The sequence below is a fragment of the Dicentrarchus labrax genome, unplaced genomic scaffold (genome assembly GCF_905237075.1).
Source record: "Dicentrarchus labrax unplaced genomic scaffold, dlabrax2021, whole genome shotgun sequence".
Taxonomy (NCBI): Eukaryota; Metazoa; Chordata; class Actinopteri; family Moronidae; genus Dicentrarchus; species Dicentrarchus labrax.
Genome location: NW_026136706.1, coordinates 18,325,716 through 18,347,177, shown reverse-complemented (window position 1 = coordinate 18,347,177; position 21,462 = coordinate 18,325,716). Strand labels below are relative to the sequence as shown.

Here is a 21,462-nt window from a genome sequence, read left to right as displayed (position 1 = left end):
TGGCATTGACACAATTGTGCTTTATTGCTGTACATGTACAGTACTTATAAAACATTGGGAAGATAATAATTATGAAATATCACATACAATCTTTTTTCTTTCCACAAACACATATGTATGCAGGTTAAAATATACTGTATGTCATGTACAAAAGAAAGACTACAATAAAAAACAACATTATGAAAGGCAGTGAGATACCCCTGTTTAGGTGCTAAGGTATTGTGTCTCTCTGGACAACTATACATGGACTGGGGACAATAAAATGGCCATTCTGTACTGGCTGTAGCACCAGAGAGCTGATCTCAGAGCAGAGGATTTTTAGATTCCTGACTAACAACTATGACTGGCAGTAATCTGGCTGCCAGAGCTTGGTAGCGCTTATGACAGACTGAGCGAGGTCATCAGGGATCCTATATGATGGAGTTGATATGTGCGTGGGACGGTCTTGTTAAAGGTGGATGTAAATGTATGACAAGTGTTTAGGTGAGAGACAGGGGACAGTGCAGTGATTCACAGTGCCGTGGGAAGCAGTTCTTCACATCAGACAGACATTTTTATCTTTTCAGCATGAGCATGTTATAGGGGGCCGGGCCCACATGTGGTCATGCAAGGTAAAAAAGCACGGATATGCTTTAAAAGACAACAAAAACAATCAATCTCCTCATTTCATGATTTCGGTAAACATGGTAATACACAAAACTAAAAATTACGAAGGACCAATACAGAGGCAATAAATTCTCTTTCATTGGCATTGGCAAGGTTTGATTAGCTTGATCTTGGTTCCTTTCTACTTTGTTTGATCACAGATAGGTTTAAATCCTTGTGTGAATGAGCTGAATCATACTATGATGAAGATGTTTGACATGATTCTTCAATGCAATAACTACTCATGCAACCTCAATCCCAGCAGGCGTGAATCATGGAGGAAATCTATACCTATTAAGAAATGCTGCATCGTTATTAACTTGCTTTAAAACAAATGGACCGCATACATAACTTCTGAAGACAACAATCACATTAAGCAGTCAGGTACACTGTTTAGATACAGACGCGTGTTCCAGTAATAAGATACACAGGGTTTCATTGATGTGCACAGGCAGTGAAAGAAAAATCTGTATTTATACATTCAGCCAGTCAGTCAAAAAATGCAGCTCAGCTGATTTGCCATCTCTGTTGTGAATATCAGTGGCCTCTAATTTCTCTCGAATATTTGTGCACCTCCATGCACCGACAGCAGCTGAGATCGATCCTGTGATGGTGCTGCTAATTCGTAAGCCCGAATCAATCAGACACATTGTGGGTGATCAGTGGGAATGAGAAATCAATTAGAGCTATTGATACCTTGCGGCTCTAACAATTCAGACTGATCTTCAAAGATCAAACAGCTTGTCGAGACACACCCAGCCCATTACAGAAGTCAACACGACACCACATAAATATTGTGCAATAAAACATCCATATACAATGAAAACATCTGCCTTGCATCATAGGAACAGAACAACGGGGGTCAAGAGGGAAAAAAACCAAATATTAAATAGAGTATAAAGAATTTCATAGCCATAGACAATCATTCTGAAAAAAAGATATTCACATTTTAAAATAAACCTCTTCTCTTTACCTCATTGCATCTAACCCAAGACATTCTTAAATCTCAGTTTCACCATCATAGACAGTATTATCTCATCTCTTCTTCGTCTTTCAATTCGATCTCTGTGCTTTTCTGCTATAGTAAAAGCCAGAACATACAACACTGGTCAGTATTTACAGAGTGGTTACCATGGAGACACCCGTAGAGCCGGTTTGATCCATTAGGAAGGTGGGGGCAGGGTCAAAGACCAAGAGGCAGAAAGAGGGTCTGCTTGTTTGGGTGAAGTGGGGGGAAAAGAGATGAAGGGAGGACACAAGAAGGTGATGGCCGCCTGTGCGGACACACCCACGGTGGAAGAATCTGTACAAGAATAGAGTTCATCTGTGCATGAGTTCCTGAGCTCTGCACAGTTTCCTGAACAACACTGAACACATGAAACTGTTCAGATGTTGACGAGACACAATGAGACACAATGAGAGTTAAGTCGCTACTTTTCAAGTGTAGACTGTTGTTTTTTTCCTCTTCTTTTGATCTATTTAGAAACGGTCCATTGTATCACTCACGGAACCGCAGTAACAGTTTTGATTTGGTCATTTATGTCAGTCTGTACATATGAGTATATGGGGACTACTGTATACATCAGTTTTTATAACTGATAATAATAACTGTTAGTTTAGACATATCTTTCACAAGTTGTGTCACTTTGGCACAGAGTTTCATGTTCACAACATGAACTATATACCTGTCAGCTAAAGCTATGTTGTTTTAGCTTTACCTTTATATCTTAAACCAAAGCAGGTTGTTTTTCTGTTGGATCCTCTTTTACTAGTAAAGGTTAGTGCAGTAGTTTGCATTTTGGCCAGAGGTTTCTGTTCCTCAAAGGCTGGTGGTAACAATGGGGAAGAGAAGTGCACCTTGGGATATTATACTGAGGTTACCCTGACCCCTGGTCGCTCGTTGCCAGGGCTGCAGTAGCACTTAGAGCCCAAACGTGAGACGCTAAGTGAGAGCTGTGTACCTGAAAAGGTCCCATGTCTAAGTCAGTACACTGATGCAAAAAACTGGAGGTGTCCGAAGGCGTTGGTTGACTTGTAAACTTCAGGGAGGTCTGAGACTCTGGGGGTGCACACACACTCATGGGAACGTCACAGGACAGCACGTCAAGTATAATCAGCACCATGTTTTGGGGTGGAGCTCAGAACAACATGATAGGCTCGGATTCAGATGGACTAAAGGGACCATTTCATATCGGACTACTATGAAAACACTGCTAGTCTGCTCTTTAATTCAGCCTCCCATTGATAGACCTAATACCTTTATCTCAGAAGAACTGAAAAATAAATAATAATGTCATCTTTATTTTTCTGTCTGTCTCTTATATTGAATAAAATCGTTGATCATAAAAAACAAAAAAGCTGCTCCCCATGAACCTCTACTGTGTACTCTGTTTCACTCATTTTTCACAGACAGCAGTCAGTGTCACAGAGTGCTTCTTTCATATAATTTGGGGAATCCTTCACAGTCGAGGTCAAAGGCGCAGCGGCAGGACCTTCAGCCCAGGGACGAGGCTAATGCTTTGGGGCTTGGAGCTTTAACCTAGTCCCTGGGCTCTGAGGTTACTTGGTCCATAAAAAAAAAAAGAAAAAAAAAGAGCATGTGTGAGTGTGGCTGAAGAGAAAGAGAGGGAGGAGCTTCATAGCCAAATACATGTGAATGCATCACACAACCTCTGTCATGGAGAAGCCTTCCTGTTTGTCCAGAGCAGCGTGGGGGGCAGGGGTGGGGACTGAGGCGGACGGTGCTTCCAGTCACCTCGCCCCTCACACTGCACTCGCCTCCATCGCAAAAGCTCCCCAAGGGCGGAACTCTCGTCCCCGTTAGACAGACGTAACCGCTGGAACACCTGGAGCAGAAATGAATGAAGATAGGAGAGGTGGAGGAAAGAATAGAGCATGTTTACATTTCAAATTACACATGAATGATGATCCTGAATGGGTTGACATGTAGATGACAGAAAGCCAGGCTATGATTGGAGGTGGTAGGGAGAGGGGAATGCGAATGGTTTTATAAAAAGAAAAAAGAAACATGAACCATATCTCATTGTCAGTGCAAAAGTATCCTAATCATGTCTCTATTCGAGATTACCGCCCACAGATCATGAAAAATAGGACAGTTTTGTCTGATCCATCATCTTGAAAGAGGCGGTGATCACTGGGCTGGGTTTCTCCTTTAAAAGTAGGGCAGTTTTTCTCATGAATCATTCTAATAAACAACACAGACATGAATCTGGGGCTGGCACTGAGCCATCTCATGAGACAGTTGATACACAGGGAAGCAGTAGGGGGGGAATCCCTACTCTGACTGAGAGCGTTAACAGCAACTCATTTCCATATTCTGTCTCTGGACCCTCCATACATCACCTCACAGCAGATCTTGTGAATTACAGTAGGGACCCTTGTGCAACGAGCACCTCCTGTTTTTTCTGTTTTCATTCTGTATAGAGCACACTGTCAGTGGTCTGCCAGTCAATACCCCAGTAAATCAATCAGACAGGAATTCCAATCTCCCTCAGTCGCTAATACCAGCAACAGGACCCAGCCCTGATGATGCAGACCAGACTATGAACTGGCGGTTATAATGGTGGCAGCTGATTGTCTGTTACAGGGTTTCCTCATGCTCAGAGATGAGATTTGAAGGATACAGCTGGCTTTTTCCCCCCAGAAGGTCAACAAATCCCATGAAAACACCAAAAGTAAAAATGTGTTATTCTGTGTCCCAGGTGCTTGCTGACTTCCCTACCCTGCCATGGGACTCAGCTCCAGGTACCCCGGCTCCTGCTGAAGATGTAAATAACTCACAAATACATTTTTCTTAGTAGTAAACACTGATTTTGTTGGGCAGTAGTTTCAATTATACACACTGGATGCTCAAGTAACAATTTATGGCACCAGGATTGTGTATGTGGAATTGACTCAAAGTAAACTACAGGGGCCATGTTCATCATAATGGAGGAACGTGTCACCCAGTGCAACAGTGTGGTTCATTGATGTGTTTTTTTAATCGTTTTTGGAAAACAAAGGAGCTCTGTAGCAAATAGAAATAAGCTGTATCAGGCTTTGGCTAGACAGGCAGGATTGTTATTGTTGTCATTGTTGGTTTTGGTCTTTTCATGGGATGCATTTACAATGAGAAAAATCTACAATATAACATTCACATAATTACAAAGTAAAATGCTGTAATCGCGGTTCCTTTCATAATTTGTTTCCTGCAACAGTTGTTTCCTTTAACCTTTGTGTTTCTCATCTTGAGTTGAAGCTGTGAGCTAAATCAAGTCACCAGTACTTGCAACATTTTCTCTGCATATTTCCAAGCATACAGTACATTTAGTGATGCATTCCACACAGTCACACATACACACACACACCAATAAATACTAATTGCATAGATTACATACTTTGACATACAGTACATAGCCAGGATCATATGCACATATCTAGAGAACCACACACCTGTGAGTGTCCATATGTACATGCACACATACACACATATAGACTGTTTGCCTAGTACAATACTCAACGACCTAATCCATAATTTACACCTCCTTGCCAGGCTATTCTCTGCACTGGCGCCAGCCAGGAACACCAGCTACTGGAACAGTAGACAAGTAGGAACACCGTGTCCTTCTGCAATGCATGGCTGTACACACACACACACACACACACACACACACACACACACACACACACACACAGCAATGAACATCACATACAATTGTGACAATCCAAATTATTCTTAGGGAAGATCATTTTGAGAGATTCATAGTTTTTGGCCTTGAACTCCTCCCTAAATAATTTTAATACTTAGTGTCAGCACAGCGTTGAGGTAAAATGGTATTTCTGTATTTAACTCATCCTTAAAACATCTCATTCCAAAACCACAAGCAATAATATGCTGCTCTAACAACTTGTACTGTTTCTGCAGGATTTTGGAACCTGGCTGCTGGGATTTGCTCTCAGTCATTTAGCCATTTCTATGTGGACCTCACACTGTGCACAATTTTCATGTTAAAAAAGGACAGGGGAGAGAGAACTGCATGAAAAAACGATGCCTCCTCATTCATGTGAAAGGGACCACTCTGTTGAGAGGGTGGATTCCAGTGCAGAGGGCTCTGGCAAAAACAATGCAAGGCCGAGATCAACTTTTTAAGGAATGCAATGCGATGTCATTCTGCAAGGTGCGAAGTTGGCCAATTAAATACGCACAAGGACACATTCCTGGTAGATTATTTGTAGTGTTTTGTTGTTGATAAGAATTCAAAAACCTGTTCCTCAGTATTTTTTGTCTCACTTGTACCTGAAACAACAGGACCCCACCCAACACAGGGTTGTTTTTGTGTCCAATCTCTGCTTACTTGTATTCCCTCACAAAGGGTATGGGGGAGGGAGCCAATATCCAAACCAATATGTTAATGATTGGGTAATGTTATGGTAATAATATGGTAATGTGTGATAACTAGTGGTCATCCCAAACTCTCACAGACTGGATGTCCTAAGGCCACAAAGTGGGATAATAACCTCTGAGCTTGTCCTCATAAAACACACACACACACACAAACACACACACACACACACACACACACACACAAACACACACACACACACACACACACACACACACACACACACACACACACACACACACACCTACCTATCTATTCATGATACTGTGTGCACATGTACACACAGACGGATAAATGTCAGATGGGCAAAACCCTATGTCTTCTGACTGATCCCATTCAGTGCTGGTGTGTACATCACCTACACACCCTTGGCACAGAATATAAATGCATTACAATGTAATGGTGCCACTAATAAAGTGTTGTTATTCTGAATAACAAACATGTGGCACAGTCACTGCGTTACACTCCTGCGTTAAATGTCATTATATCTGCCTAGACCTTGTCAGAAGGGAAAAACAAAGAATATTAATCTCTGTACCATTTGTTTGTTTAATTTAGCTGGCAAAACAGTCTCTCTGTCTATTCTTTATATAATTAGTCTAGACTGCTGTTGACTACTAACTACAGGAACCAAACAAGCCAGTCCATTCATTCCTAACTGAGTTATCCGTCCCCCTCTTCTTCCTTCATCCTTTCCCTTTCATTTATCCCATTAGATCTGCTAATCCTACATAAACACAGTCTGGAATGCAACTAATTGAAAGGCATTCTGGGTCGCAGAGTTGTTCCCATCTCTTGAATGAACTCATGGTAATGAACCTGTTCCAGACAACTCACTCGATTAGTAAAATAAGAAACTAAGATGAAAGTGTTTCTTTTTCCATGTTTCAGTGGAAACATTGAGCAGCCGCACCTTCACTGACCAGTTCTTGCAGAGAGATTAGTAATTAGTTGTCATCACATGAGGATAAACATGTAGAGTGACTTCTAAGGTTATACACCTTTTAGTTAGACAACAAAGAATCTGGAAAATATTTTCAGAAAGGTTTAAAAAAAGGGGGTCATGTGATGGATTCAGCAACATAAAATCCCAGCAGATGAACAAGCAACAATAAAAACTGCAGCTCTTCTTTAATGAACAAACATACTCAAAGTTCAAGTATCAAGTACAATTCATGTCTATCAGTGTTGGCATGCCGGCTTATTTGCATAATCATTAGCATATGCTAATCCAAGGACAGCATCAAAGGAAACGAGGATGCTTACTGTCCACTATAAAATGCATTTACTTTGATCATATAATCTTGTGTTTAGGGATGCACAGTACTGACATTTTTATCCATATCCAATAAATGGATTGTCCAAAATCTTGGCATAACATTTTTCAAAACTCTTATTTCTTGCATTTTTCCTACGTCACATACAACCTTGAAACTGTTCCTGTAAGTTGCTGACAACCACATTGCTGCCTCAAGTGAAAATATAAATAAATGAAATGGGAGAAATTTGCTCCCTTTAGTACTGCCAGAAGGTTACAGAAATAAAAATGGAATAGTTATTGTTATTGTTATTGTCCAGAGCTGAAATACATAAATACTTGAACAGCAGATAAATCATCCATACCAGATACATCTGGTATCATTTTGAATTAAACTAAACTGACTACAAATCTTCTGAATTTAGCATCCCATTATCTCGCTAAACAAGAAACAATGCTGATAGTCTCAAATGAGAAGGCAAGATTACAGTGTGCTTAGAATATATTTAGTTTTAAGAGAATGTGCAGGTGTACAGATGTAGAGAGTCTAGCTGAACTCAAGAGCTGCAGTTTCCTTTCAGAAAAGATGGATGGAGAAAAAAAAGAGGATAAAAGCGGCAGCATCAGCACTGATTCTAGGATCAGACTTTTTGCCTCCCGACAGGAGAGAGGGCAGATAGCTAATCTGATTCCAAACCAGTGTTTAAAGGACAAAGAGCACAGTAAACAATGGGAGCAAGGAAAGCTAAATGATGATGTCCTGCAAAAGCAGTGGTTTTCAAGATTTTCAGAAGATTTGAATCTTTAGATCAACATTACCAGGAATTTTGATCAAAACGTTGTAATTTTTCTGCCACATATACTGGTTATTATTGGAATCCATTGTAACTGCAATGGATTCAAGATGAGCCTCCATTCTCCAAAAAGGAACAAACTAAAAATTCTTTAGTCTTTTCAAGTCTACAAGAGTCATGCATACTTCAAAAATAGACTTTGGGTGGAGTATTACTTTAAATATAGACAAAACTTCTGAGGCTTTTTTTTTTTTTTTTTTACAAAAGGATCATTACTGTCCCCACACTGGGTCAATGAAAAACACTGCTATTAAGGGTGGAGAGCAGCGAGGAATGACATACACTCACCACATCCCTACATGTGAACAGGGTTTCCAGTAAGCCCCCCTGACCCCCCCCTCGCTGTTTTAGAGGGCGGCCCCCGCACCGAACGGAGAAAAGTTGAGATGACCCCTCTGGAAGATAAAGGCGGGAGTGAGAGTAACAGCCATTAGAATGAAGGGAGAGAGTAAAAGGGGGTCATTTGTGGAAGAGAACAGCAGCAGGAATGTGCTTCAGACTTTTTTTAAAGGCTGTAAGAAGGCAGCCTTAAGCAGGGTGTGCTGCCACATCAGTATTTTATCACACACACAGACACACACACATAAGCTTTAAAAAAATGGATAAGGTGAGTTCACCCTGAACATTTAGTCAACCTGAGGATTGTGAAGTGGGTACATAGTGTACCGTCACATCTCTAGTGGCAGTTTCTTATGAATGGTGTGTCCTTAGCGTCTCTGAAAATGGGACACTACGTGCTTTGCTCTTCTGCTTCATGCACCACTGACAGTGACACTCCATCACTGACTACTGCAGCCTGTGATGAATCTGAATCAGTTTCCATGTGGTGAAACTGCACCAGGATGGAACAGCTGCATCCTGGAATACACAATGCAGTGACACAGAAGTTCTCTGGTAATGAACGCTTAACAAAGTTAATTTTGAGTGAATTGCCAATAAATGCAGACACTGAAAGGCATTCACAAGTGAATTTGTGAACTGCTTCAGTGACACGGGTTACTCTAGCAAAAATACAAAGGTAAGGTGATCTACTGTATATCTTTATCTCTTTAAATTATTAAGGCTTTCTAAAATACATGTGTTTATCAGTTTGGAGTGTGTCTCAGTTTTCAAAAGGTTCTTCCTCTTTGTCATCAGTTTTATCAATTGCATATATCAGAGGCTGTGTGTGTGTGTGTGTGTGCTCCAGCATGAGAGCATGTATGTGAGCTTGTGCGCATGCATTAAATTCAACCCTGTAACCATACACCTGTCTACAGAGCAAGAGAAAGCTCACATGTCATGAGTGATACATGTTGTTCAAAGGAGGCCACTTTCCTGTCCACTCAAAATGTCAACAAACCCAAACAAAACACAGGCCTGATAAAGTTCTGTTGTCATTGTGTGTTTGTTAGTGTGGGTGTATGTGTGTAAGCATGTGTATGTTGGTGCCAGTCACAGGTTTTAAACTAGTTGATCGATCAGTCAGTGAAGGTGCGAGTGTTACATAAGGTTCTGAAACCCTACTTTATAAAGTAAGATTACATCAAAAAGAAATGGCACCTGTTGCCATCAGTATGAAACATCTTATAACAACTCCTATAATGTATCTTTATGTGTTTACCTGAGTATGATGGCTGTCCATGTGTCTGTGCAGAGAGGTGGAGCTGGAGGAGTTTGACTTGCTGGGACTCTCATCCTCCAGCGACCCTAAACACACAATATCAAAAGCACATTACAAAGCGCAAAACATCTGACTGGAAGTCCACCCACACACAAACAGGTGCAGACTGAAGGACACCTCACCTTCAAATGCAAGCATTTGGTAGAGGGGTTGAAACTGCTTTTGTCATGAAGAAAGATACTGTGGCTGTCAATCTCTCTGAGCATTTAAGGAATATTATATTGTAATCACTCTCTGGCTGCAGCTGAGAAATGAGGGTACTATGATATCTGGGGTCTCCTTTCCTTATTTCTCAGGTCACTTCATTATGTCTATGTAATCTTTCCTACCTCCCCTTCTTCAGTGCCTGTGCAGTGCTTTAATTTCAGGCATCTCCAAGATGACTGTAAGTGATTATGTGACTTGTGCAAAAAGGTAAAAGGACAGTTAACGGCTAAGTCTGGCCTACCAGATTACTTCACAGGTTGAGTCAGTGGCGTTAGCCACTTTGTTAGCCTCATTACATAAGTAGTCTAGTCTTTATGCAAACTGTAAAGTATAAGTAGCCTGATATCCATCATTTAGTTCTACACTTTACTCATCTAGATGTACCCTACACACCAAAATGACACTCATCTTTAGACAGACTTTCATTTATTCTGCTGTTCATGTGTGCATTTCTTTCACTCCACACCATCTGTTTCACCCTCAGCATCAATCCACTTGGACAATGCAGTGATCCACCTACATGAAAATAATGTTTAATCAATGTAAATGTTACCGTTGGAGATCTGGTTGCCGTTCTCTACGGGGGCAGGGCTTGGGGAGTGAGGAGAGTGGTTGTTGGCGTTCTTGTCCTGAAGCTGCAGAGAAGGTGAAGTGGGGGCAGAGCCACATTCTTCCCTCCCTGGCAGATTGATATTAGAATTGAATCCTGGGAAGAACATAGCCAAAGGAAAACACAGTTGACGTGAGATGACTATTTAGATGCATAATATAATCAAAGCATTTGTGGAGTACAGCAGTACAGTTACATTTTTATAATTAAAAAAATAATGCGATCATTTCCGGTATATTTTCTCCTAGCTTTTATCCGCTCTGTCTGCTAGGAAGGTGACTCCACATGATGCGCCTCTGCCCCTGCTGCTGCTCCTTGGGGCCTGCATGCTCACACACACTGAATGAGTAAGCAAATGTGGGTACATATGTGTATGGGAGTGTGAATGGGAATTTGTCAGCTGTTGTCCCACACTGAGAATGTGTGACTCGTGGTCTCCGCCATGGTCACAAGATATGCTAAATATAAATTTAGCAGACTCTACTATAGGTCCCATGGGGTAGTATATGTGTCAGAGAGACAAAAGGCCAGGAAGAGGAAGGGAGTCCATGTGAGGGTTGCATGCTTGTGATGAAATTAGTCACAGTGAGTATTTGGATTTGCACAATGAAGACTATAATGAGGGACAATTGGACTTTTATCCAATTTTAGGAAATCTGAGTTTTAAGGCATGAGGTGTCTTATGACATCTCATGCCAGTGATTTCCTGAAGCCTGCCAAGACCACCTGCCCTCTTCCCCTGGCATTCCTGTGGTTTCCTCATTCCCTGAGGATGAAGAAGGGGAGGAAGAGGAAGGAGAGGCAGCTGCTCTTCACAGAGATGTCTGGGATAGCAGCTGTAACCCCTGGCCACTCCCACAGCGTCAGGTATCACACTCTGTCATTTAACAGCCAAGAGGGAGCGGAAGTAGGCCATCCTGTTAAGCCCATCGGCATCCCTCTGCGCTCTGATCTAAGCAGAGCGCATTGCTTTGCCTACTCAAAATAACAGCAAGGTTGTGAACTTCAGTGCCAGGTTCTCCTGTCTCACACACACTGTTTCCATGACGCTAGCGCTTTTCCTGCGCAGGTCCAGCTGCTGACGAAGAGTCGAGCGCAAGACGTCACGTGAGGCATATGCGTCAGCCTGTGGACTTGCTCTCATACCGTCTCTTATAAGGAGTTCAGCTTCCTGCCCCTTGAACTTGCGTTCAATTATAGAAACAAACCAAGCAGCTCCACAATAATATGAGCCTTTAGCAAGATGACTGATTATTGACACCAACAGCTAATACTTTCACTTGGTGGTAATTTCTCTAACTGTTCTGAATGTCCTGTTTACTGCTGCTGGGCAGTCACACTGGCTTCAGTAGAACATGAGTGAGCTGTTAAATATTTGATTCCCATCCTCATCATTCTACTGCTCATGCATTATTAACCCAGCCACAACTAATACACTAAAACACAGTGGATCAACACAGCTTCTACCTTCCCTCATATGCCTGCGCTTTTTCAAGCTGCCGCATGGATGGCAAATTCACTTTGATAAAAGCACCACAAAGTAATCTATGGGTGTAAAACCTCTGACCTGAGGACCCTCCCTTTTCATTCACTATGTGTAACAAATACATCTGACCTTGTTTTGCAAAGGTCAACCTTTGCATCAGTGTCACAGAGCCTGTATGTGCTCTGCATGTAGTGCACTGTGCTACAACGCACGCCAACACAGCTAGTTCATACTTAAAGTGCAGTGCGATGCTAAGTGGGCTACCCCAGCTACCTCATTAGGTAACATGTTAGAAGGCAGCTGCAGTAGCCAAAGGGCACTGCACTGGAGACTGTAACAAATGGGCTGCCTCAAGTGGGCCAAAGAGGGTGGCTGGCTACAACACCTGAATGTAAGGAGGTTTTAAATGTAGACAAGGGGAATTTCTGAGAAAGGCTGTTGGCTTCTGGTGTATCTCACCTTCCACATAAACCCTCATGCACACAGACCCACACACAGAAATAGGGTGTTATTACTTACCTACAAGCCCACACTACTCCTGCTGTACAGAAGGTAATCACCCAGTACCCAATAAATCATGTAGCACTGAGCAGGCTGAGACTTTGATCATGAACTCATTGCAATAGATAGAAAAAATAATGGACACACACACACTTACACACACACAGACAACAAAATGCCAGGGCTGAATTTTTATATAAGTCACCAGTTTCAATTATATTAAGGCTTAAAGTTATGCATAATTAAAAGCATGGCCACAGGTGGCTGGTTTCACCCAAACTAGACCCATGCTACATGTCTTTTCCCATTTGTGCATTAGCCAGGAGCTGGTGGAGTCAGGTCTGCGAGGATGGCGACGGCCAGAGCCCGCACACTCTGAGCTTCACACTCTCTATAGGTGATGTCATGAATGTTTACGCATTTAAAAACAAAGATTGGGGGGGGAAGGTTCCAAACTGTATATGTGCTGTGAGCTTTTCTCTGCTGGTGTGTTTGAATGTGGGTGTGCATGTTTGCGTGAGGATTACTGACAGACCTCCGTCTCTCATTTTGCGGCCAGATGTGGACTTCCTCAACAGGCTGCGTCCAGAGCTGAACAGAGTGTTGAGCTCATCCAGGGGACTGGTCAGGGGTCTGCCATTGGCTGGGTTGAACAGCAGGGGAGAGGAGGAGCACGAGTGGGCTCTCCGTGGCTCAGGACGAGACACCTTCACTGGGGAGTAGGGAGGTGGCTTCCCCAGTGGTTCCCCACTTGCTCTTTGAGAGGATGAGGTTTTGGGGGAGTCCGAGCTCCCTGTGACAGATGCTGCTCGTGTCAGAACCAAGAAGTTTGCCTCAGGTGGGAAGGGGAAATGTGAAGGAGGTCTGTAGGGGGGAGGTGGGGCATTAGGGGGAGGAGGTGGAGGTGGAGGGGTGAGTGGAGGTGTGGACTTCTTCTCTGGCATGAGAACAGTGAGGCTAGGGGAGGAGTCAGCCCGCTGGCGGGCATACTGTGGGGACAGGGGGCTATCTGGGCCAGTAGCATAGTTCAGGTTTGTCTCAAACACAGGCAGCTTCTTTACCTCTAGTGGAGTGAGGGGTGACTCATCTGACGCAGGAGAGCAGGTAACAGGGGAGGGGGGAAACACCAGGAGAGGTGGACGGTGGGGAAGCAAGTTAGGGAAGGGAGCAGGGATGTCACAGCTGCCATCTTTGCCATGTGGAGTTTTGGGAGTTCCGCTGTTGAACGTGTTCTGTGAGTTAGTAATGTCCATGACAGCGGTCACCCCTGCTGCCATCCGTTTGGTGTCCCCGCTCTGAGGAGGAGATGTCCCTAATCCCACTAGGCCCAAGCCTAGAGCCTCTAGTTTGGCTGCCTTGGTAACTACAGCAGCAGAAGTTCCACCATCTTCGTGAGGGAAATACTTCATCTCCTCGTAGACCGCTTCTGAGTCAGCCAGCTCCAGGCTATCAGGGGGCTCTTGGAGGCTCCGAGCACGTGGCTGGGAACCCAACATCTCTATGTACACGTCCTCCTCGTCTTGGCCCTGGTACAGACTCAGTCCTACCCCGTGTGGCGCATCTATAGAAGCTGCTTTCTGCATCAAACCACCAAACCCACCAAATCCCCCAGCACGGGACAGCAACGCCAGCTTCACATCAGCAGGGCGCAGCTGGTGGATGTGGGGTGCGACGGCATTGATCTCCTCATATGAGCCTGTCAGCTTAGTGTTGGGACTGCGCTTAGGTTTGGGGGGTGGCACCTTCCTCATGGTTGTGTAGTCATCACTGTGGGGACGGGGCTTGGACAAGGCTGAAGAAATGATAAAAGAAGCAATTAAATCCAGACAGAGTCAAGGCAACAGCACTGAGGCACAAAAAACCCACCATCTGTTAAATGTACTAAAGACCAGTAGAGGTGATATACCTGCAGGGTCTGTGGGGGACAGCTGGGATTTAGGAGGGCTTCCAGCTGGTGAGCCATACCCCTCTGGAGTGGGGCTCTCTTTGGCCGCCATCATCAGCCCTGCACTAACTGCTTCATAAGATGCACTCAGACGAGTGTTGGGGTCCCTCTTCGGTTTGGGAGGAGGTTGCTTCCGAGGACTGGAAAGACCAACCCCGCCTGCCCCATCCTCGTTGGTATGAGCTACCTGCTGCAGGGCTGGTTTGATGGATTGACTGGCAGAAGAAAGGACCATGTTCTCCATGGCAAGTGGGATTGGTACTGAGCTGGACCGAAAGTGGCGAATAACTCGATTGCCCCCGTTGACAGGGCCCTCATAGGCTTTCCCACTTTTCTCCAGAACCCTACAAATGGGAAGAATCACAGAATTCATATAGAAATGGAAGAAAGAAAGAAATAGATTCATCATTTCTATGGTCTCCCTCGCTTCATTCATGCTTTTCACAGAAGCACAACAGCTTTAGCTATAACTACTTTTTCCCATCCAATAATTTTCTGATCCAGATTGACTTAATTATACCATTCAGATCATCAGTAAACTCAAAATCAGCGTATGCCTGCTTCAACTGTCAAACCACAAATATTAGCTAAGGAGGCCAATTGGAGGATAAAGACCAAAAAGATTATGCTTTAAATCTAATCTCCTTGCAGTAATTTGATAACATCCAGTTTAATATTTCCTTTGCTAATCTGCGTGAGCCATCTGTTGGTTCCACAACTGCAGGCGGGGGGGGTGGTCGAGCATGTGTGTAGGTGATGGGGGAGGGCATTTAAAAAAAAAAAAAAAGAAATTAGGCGACTTTGGGCAAACGTGTGCATGTGAGTATATTCGTCTGTGAGCTCCTGTCTCCAGTCCTAGCAGCAAGATGTTACGTGCACATTGGACACACGTTTCTTTTCATATTTCAACATGTACTGCTTATTCATTTAATTTAAATCTAATTTAATTTAACTTAAATATTATAATACATTGTGTGATGACTTTGATATTCTTACATTTTTGTGTTACAATTGTGGCTATAGCGCAATTTTCCACTGTATTGACTTTTTCAGGTGCTTCAAAGCTTTACATTTCTGTAAAATGATGTTTTGAAGCAAAACACTCATATGTGTCTGTGAGTTAGACAAATCCTAAAAATTTAAGTGTACACATATATTTTGTAAATTTGTCAGAAAGCCTTATTACAGCTGAAATGAAAGTCAGTATTATGTAATAATGACGATAATAAAAACACATTTACAGGTTTATTAGGGCTGAATTGCCATTGTCATTTCAGGTATCCTGTAAACAAGGTTTTTTAAAAAAAAATAGGGAAATGACTTAGGGAAGTGATTTAGTACCCCCTCTAAAGAGCTTCTTATGACTTTTTTATCTTTTCCCTCAAAGGTTATTCAATTTTCTCCAGGCATGATAGGTTATACTAGAATGAAGTGAGGTGGAGATAAGGATAGCATTCCATAGGTGCAACACAATACTAATTCAATCTGATAACACAGCTCATTATCTTACTATCCATCATGAAATGTACAATTAAAAGCCTACAGCACAAAGGGATACAATGACATAATTAATCACAAAACAGGTCACGCAGACATAAGAACACGTAGAAACACACATACACATTTATAAATGCAAATGATTCCTTTATATAGTCATAAATCCTGTGAATGACAGTAACAGCCGATTAAGCCCTTTTCTTGAGAATTTTAGTCTTGCTTTGTTGCATTAGTGTGAAGTAATAAGTAGCATGGTGCAAATGTATCATCCAAACAACACTTTTTGATCAAATTAAAATTTGCTGGGAAGTGGGACAAAATAACACAAATGGGGGAAAAAATTAATAAAGGAACATCTTCATCTAGACCTAAATGGCGGCGTGTGACTGTGATGGTGTTTGCTAATTTACCTCCTGACAGGCTGATCCTCCTCCTTGCCCACTGGCTCAGGCCTCTCACCAAGTGGCGGGCTGTTGCCAAGGGTGTTGAGAAGGCTGTTGCCATGGCAGCGCAGGCGGTCGCTCTCTCTTGCGATGTCGGACGCATTTTGGATGACCAACTGGTCGTAGGTTCGCAGCCCCATGTCTTCTGCCCCCTGCAGGAAACGCTGCACCTTACCCTCCTCTTTCTGCTGTAACGACAGCCTGTGATGAACGCGCTGTCTGGCCAGCCAGCCACGCACCACTGAGACATGAGGAAGAGGAAGAGAGGAAGAGACTTCAGAGGTGTCAGTGAAAGACAGACAGACAAACCCTAAAAGAACAACATGGGTTTTACATTACCTTTCTGACAGGTGATGATCTTTTTATGAAGCTGGTAGCAGCGGTCGTTGAGCTGGTCTGCCTGCCAGTATCTCAGAAATACTTTATTGCTGCCCATCTACACACACAATGACAATCTGATCAAACATACATGCAAAAGCATTGTTGTACGCAGAGTAAAACTGCCATCATCCTTAGCTTCTGGGAGTAGAAGGTGACCCAGTGAGGCTGCCTTCAGCTGGAAATGTCAGAAAAGTGTGACTTTCTATTTGAAAGATGGGAGAGCAGTGATGTGGCAATGATGTATGATAATGGGTGGGTGAGGAGTGTGGGCAGGGTATGGGGTTTGCACGTTGACACTGCATTCACTTCCTTGGCTTAGGGGGCATTTGGGGGGGCGTGACAGAGGTCACTCTATACCAGGTGCACAGAACTGTGGGGTGACGTACATCCACTGACAGACACTATTCATTCCAACACACTCCGACTACTTGTAGGAGTGGTGAGTGTGTGTGTGTGTGCAAAATGAAGGCTGTATGAAAAGGTGTCTGCTGGGCATTGTGGAGGAGTGTGTATGCGTGTGCGAGGCGGGACCTGTAGGGTCACACACTCAGACACAACAGCAGTCTGGCAGACAGGACAGAGAGGGGGGTGGAGTGATCCATGTTGCTGCTGCTGTGTGTGTGTGTGTGTGTGTGTGTGTGTGTGTGTGTGTGTGTGAGGAGAATGATGATGAGGTGGGACAGCTGGAACGAGTTGTGAAAGATTCCATGGGATCTTTCAAATAGAGGGTCAGGGATTAAGACATTTGGCAAATCTTTTGTTATTGATGGAGACGGAAAAAGAGGCAAGACATAAACACACACACACAAACACACCTGCCATCCCTGGAGTTTGGACTGTTGCAGAACTGAGCGACATTTCTCCTCTGGTGACATTTTCTTCTTGTCTCCCAGAGTTGGGATCACAAGGTCTTTATATCTGAGAAATAAAAACAGAAAACATCAGAGCTGCAGGGACAAAAGATATCAGAGTGCTGAACTTAAAAATTTAGAATAAACAGAGTGAAACCCCCTCTTCTGAGAAACAATGGGTTCAAATGTCAGTGGGGTCATACGGCAGAGCAGCCAAGCATCTGTTCCTATTGGTGTTGCCCTGGGCAACCGTTGCTATAAATGGTCAGCTGGATGGAGACAGTGGTTTGTTTGTGCCTGGGATTGTGGGGGTGAAAGGGAAAGTGAGCAAGAGAAATCTTGACACAGAATTCAGTGTCAGAAAACATATAGGTCTTTATATGTAAATAACTGATGTTTTTATATGTCGTCTGAATTTGTAGACATAAGGGGGGCAGAGGCAGGCTTATGGCGGGAAACTGGCCAATTTGAAAGCCTGGACCACATAAAAAAAAGTGACAGGAAGAAAAACTAAATATTCTCATGAGCAGTTAGTGTCTTTCCACCTGCTCCAGGAACTCTCAGCCGCCACATTGTGGCAACATAATTGTGCTGAAGAAGAACAAGTGAATGGGTTAAGATGGTGTAACTGGGCACCAAATGTACAGCAGTGTGTGTTCCTTCTGGCAATGATGAAATCTTCCATTTGCACTGGTCCTCACTGTAAAACTGGGTGTGGTGTTAAGAATAGTCTATATACACTGTTCAGTTTTGACTTGAGCATTACCACCTGTGACAGAGAACTGGCAAACAAATTTCTTCCCTCACTGTAGAACTAACAGAATACATGTTCCTGATATTATATTACAAAAATATCATATACTCGGAAATTAGGTAACTATTATACAAGTAATAATTTAAACTAACATACAGGTGTGGAGTAACAAGGTTTGGTTTTTCACAGCAGACATTTTTACTTGCCATAATAGGAAAAGCACAGTTGTCAGCCAACACGCACAATATCAGGACCCTGAAACTGAACAACTGAATGGAATTCAGCCATCATTCATTTTATTATTTACACCTGTGCTTTTCCTACTGTGACATGTCTAAATGTTTTTTGTGTAAAAGCCATATACAATACTAACTACACAGAAATAAAACAAGTTACTGTAGAAATAATTTATATTATAAACCATATAGTGGTAATGAACGGGAATAATAATCTATAATATAATTATAATTGTGTCATATTTTCCAGGAGCTTTCAATGACATATAAAAATAACAGTAATAATCAATAACATATTTCACATTTATTATCACATTAGTTATTTTCTACCCACAAGAAAATGTTTCAAATACTAATACACTACTAAGTCAATTTGGATATGAATGCTATGTTGATGCTGCATGACACAATTCCTTATTTTTAAGACAACTTGAAAGTTTACCCTTGTATTTCTGCCTTGGAGCTGGAGGTGAATATAATTAGTCTATCTAGAAACTAACAGATTTTTTCAAATCTCAAAGAAAGCTAATAAACTGTGATACGGTAATGATATCAGCTAAAATGGGGGCATAATACAGGGCAAACCCACTCAGATCAATTTATTTCAGTCCCATCTTTGGTTTTACTGCACCACAGTGTAACTTGAGTATAATCTTTTAGATATCATCATGTAAGATATGTATGAGTATATATTGTGTGTACACAGATATATCAGCAATTATGACATTTTCTGAATGAAATCTGAATGAATATCAGCCAAGCAAATACAAAAAACCCCAAAACTTCATATCGGTTGTTCAGTTCAGTCTCTTCTGTTATCAATGAGAGGCAGAGCCAGCTGATGATGTCACACATCTGATGAGGAAAATATAAGAAGCAGATGGCTGGAAGCATAAACCACTTGTGTTGTCAATAGTGAATAAGTGAGGGCATGTGAATGTTTGATTTGCAGAAGTAGGGTCTGTGTGAACTCTTCCTAACCCTCTCTCTGTATGGTAATACCAGTCCTACAGACAGCACACGCTGTCCCACTGGGCCCGTAAAACACAAAGGAACTTTGTAAACCCATGACCTATGAGGATATGAAAACCATCGATGGTCCCTGCTTTTACAAGACCCAAGGGGACTTCATGTGGAGTCAAAGAAGTGAAATAACCTCTTTGATGAGAGTTTAAATCGAGGGCTACAGGGCGCTGATGTGGTTCTCTGTGACCAAAGGGCCATCACTGACTACTGTTACTGAGCATCACAAAGATGGTAAAGGTAGTGCAGCTGGAATTTAAACCAGTCACTTCCTCTCTGAAGCTGATACCTATCAGACAAACCTTCAGCTCCACATCCTCAGAGCCTACTGGCTTTGTTAGTCATGGATTTTCATCCCAGTAGTCAGTCTGAATGATGGATACTCTACTGTAGGTAACTTAATAACCTACAAATGTGCGTGTTTAGCCATTGGTGGTAATGAGTTAATGAGGACCCACTTGGACATGGCCATATAGAAAACATGACCTATATGCTTGTGAGCTACATTTGTGACATGCTCTATGAATACTGATGCCTGTCTCACCCACTTTATAAATATATATATATAAAAATGAAGAACTGAGAAAAGCAACAGACATGGAGGGCTGGGATTTACAGAAACAAGGTTCAAGTGGCAGTATTTGACCTTACACATTGGCAGAAAATAAACCCGTCCACAAAACACATAGTGTATCATAAAAGACAAATAAAAGCAACAGTAAAATAGATTTCCTCATAAATCACTCTGGTTACCAGGACACTAATGTAATTCGCTTCAGGCAGCCACTCTGACTTAGTGAAGTGGCCTGCATGGTTCCAGTGTGTTTATTTGTGTGTACACACTTATGTGTTTGTGTTCACGAGAATATAGCAACCTCAAGATTAATGGCTGATTCATTGGCCTGTCATTTTGATTAGTCAAGGACCAGGACCTGTTTTGAAAGAGTGGCAAAGGGAAAGAGGAAAAAAAATAATAAGAAACTGGACAATATTGCGATAGTGTGTGTGCAAATAAGGGAAACAGGCAGAGAACAAAGGAAAGATAAAGACTGAAATGAATTCAGAAATAAAACATGTTTGGATCAGGCAGAAAAAAGAGGCGGGAAGATGAAAGAAAAAAAGAAAATGGTGGTTCAGAAGAGAGCATGTGAGAAAAGGATGAAAAATTGTGTGAGAAAGAGTGAAGCCAGCAGTGTAGTCCACCCCCACTCTGCAGCAGCTCCCTCCATGGCCAAGGCTGTGTTCATTCATTCATTGGCTCTGTCTGAACCCAGTGGAGGGGAGAAAGAGAGAGAGGGAGATATGAATGGCACTTGGGCTGAGCTGACTGGTGTCTTTGTGAGTGGCAGCCACTTAAATTAACCACAGCCTTAATGTATAACCAGCAGAACAGGGACACACGTCAGACAAAGGCACATTCAAAAGGTCCATTTGTATGAACACAAAACACACACATGCACAATGCACACAAACTAGAGCTGGGCAGTAACACATTCCTGAGTAAAGCATAACGGTAACTGCATTACATTTTCTGCAATGAGCAGGATTACAATTCGAAATTCAGTAATTAAATTAGAGTTTGTAATCCCAGAAAAGTTGTACTACTTCACAATTTCGAGGATTAAGCCAGTAGGTGGACGGGAGTGTTTATATCTGTTCTGGGTAATGTTAGTTTGACACAGGGACTGGGAATATGCATGAACTCA

General features: G+C 42.5%; 1 protein-coding gene across 4 annotated transcripts in view; it reads right to left on the bottom strand.

The window, feature by feature from the left end:
* The window catches only part of myo16 (myosin XVI), a 100,046-nt gene continuing 78,584 nt past the window's right edge, over positions 1 to 21,462 (bottom strand). For 3 of the 4 annotated variants that reach the window (XM_051403472.1, XM_051403473.1, XM_051403471.1), the window contains exons 28-35: positions 17,708 to 17,810; positions 16,851 to 16,947; positions 16,479 to 16,752; positions 14,533 to 14,915; positions 13,162 to 14,418; positions 10,583 to 10,735; positions 9,763 to 9,848; positions 1 to 3,491 (exon numbers count right to left, since the gene is read on the bottom strand). In XM_051403472.1, the coding sequence (XP_051259432.1) occupies positions 3,321 to 3,491; positions 9,763 to 9,848; positions 10,583 to 10,735; positions 13,162 to 14,418; positions 14,533 to 14,915; positions 16,479 to 16,752; positions 16,851 to 16,947; positions 17,708 to 17,810 (2,524 nt within the window). In that variant the 3' untranslated portion in view covers positions 1 to 3,320. Of the gene's footprint in view, positions 3,492 to 8,447; positions 8,555 to 9,762; positions 9,849 to 10,582; positions 10,736 to 13,161; positions 14,419 to 14,532; positions 14,916 to 16,478; positions 16,753 to 16,850; positions 16,948 to 17,707; positions 17,811 to 21,462 lie in introns of all 4 variants that reach the window. The other variant, XR_007885207.1, reaches the window with a different exon arrangement.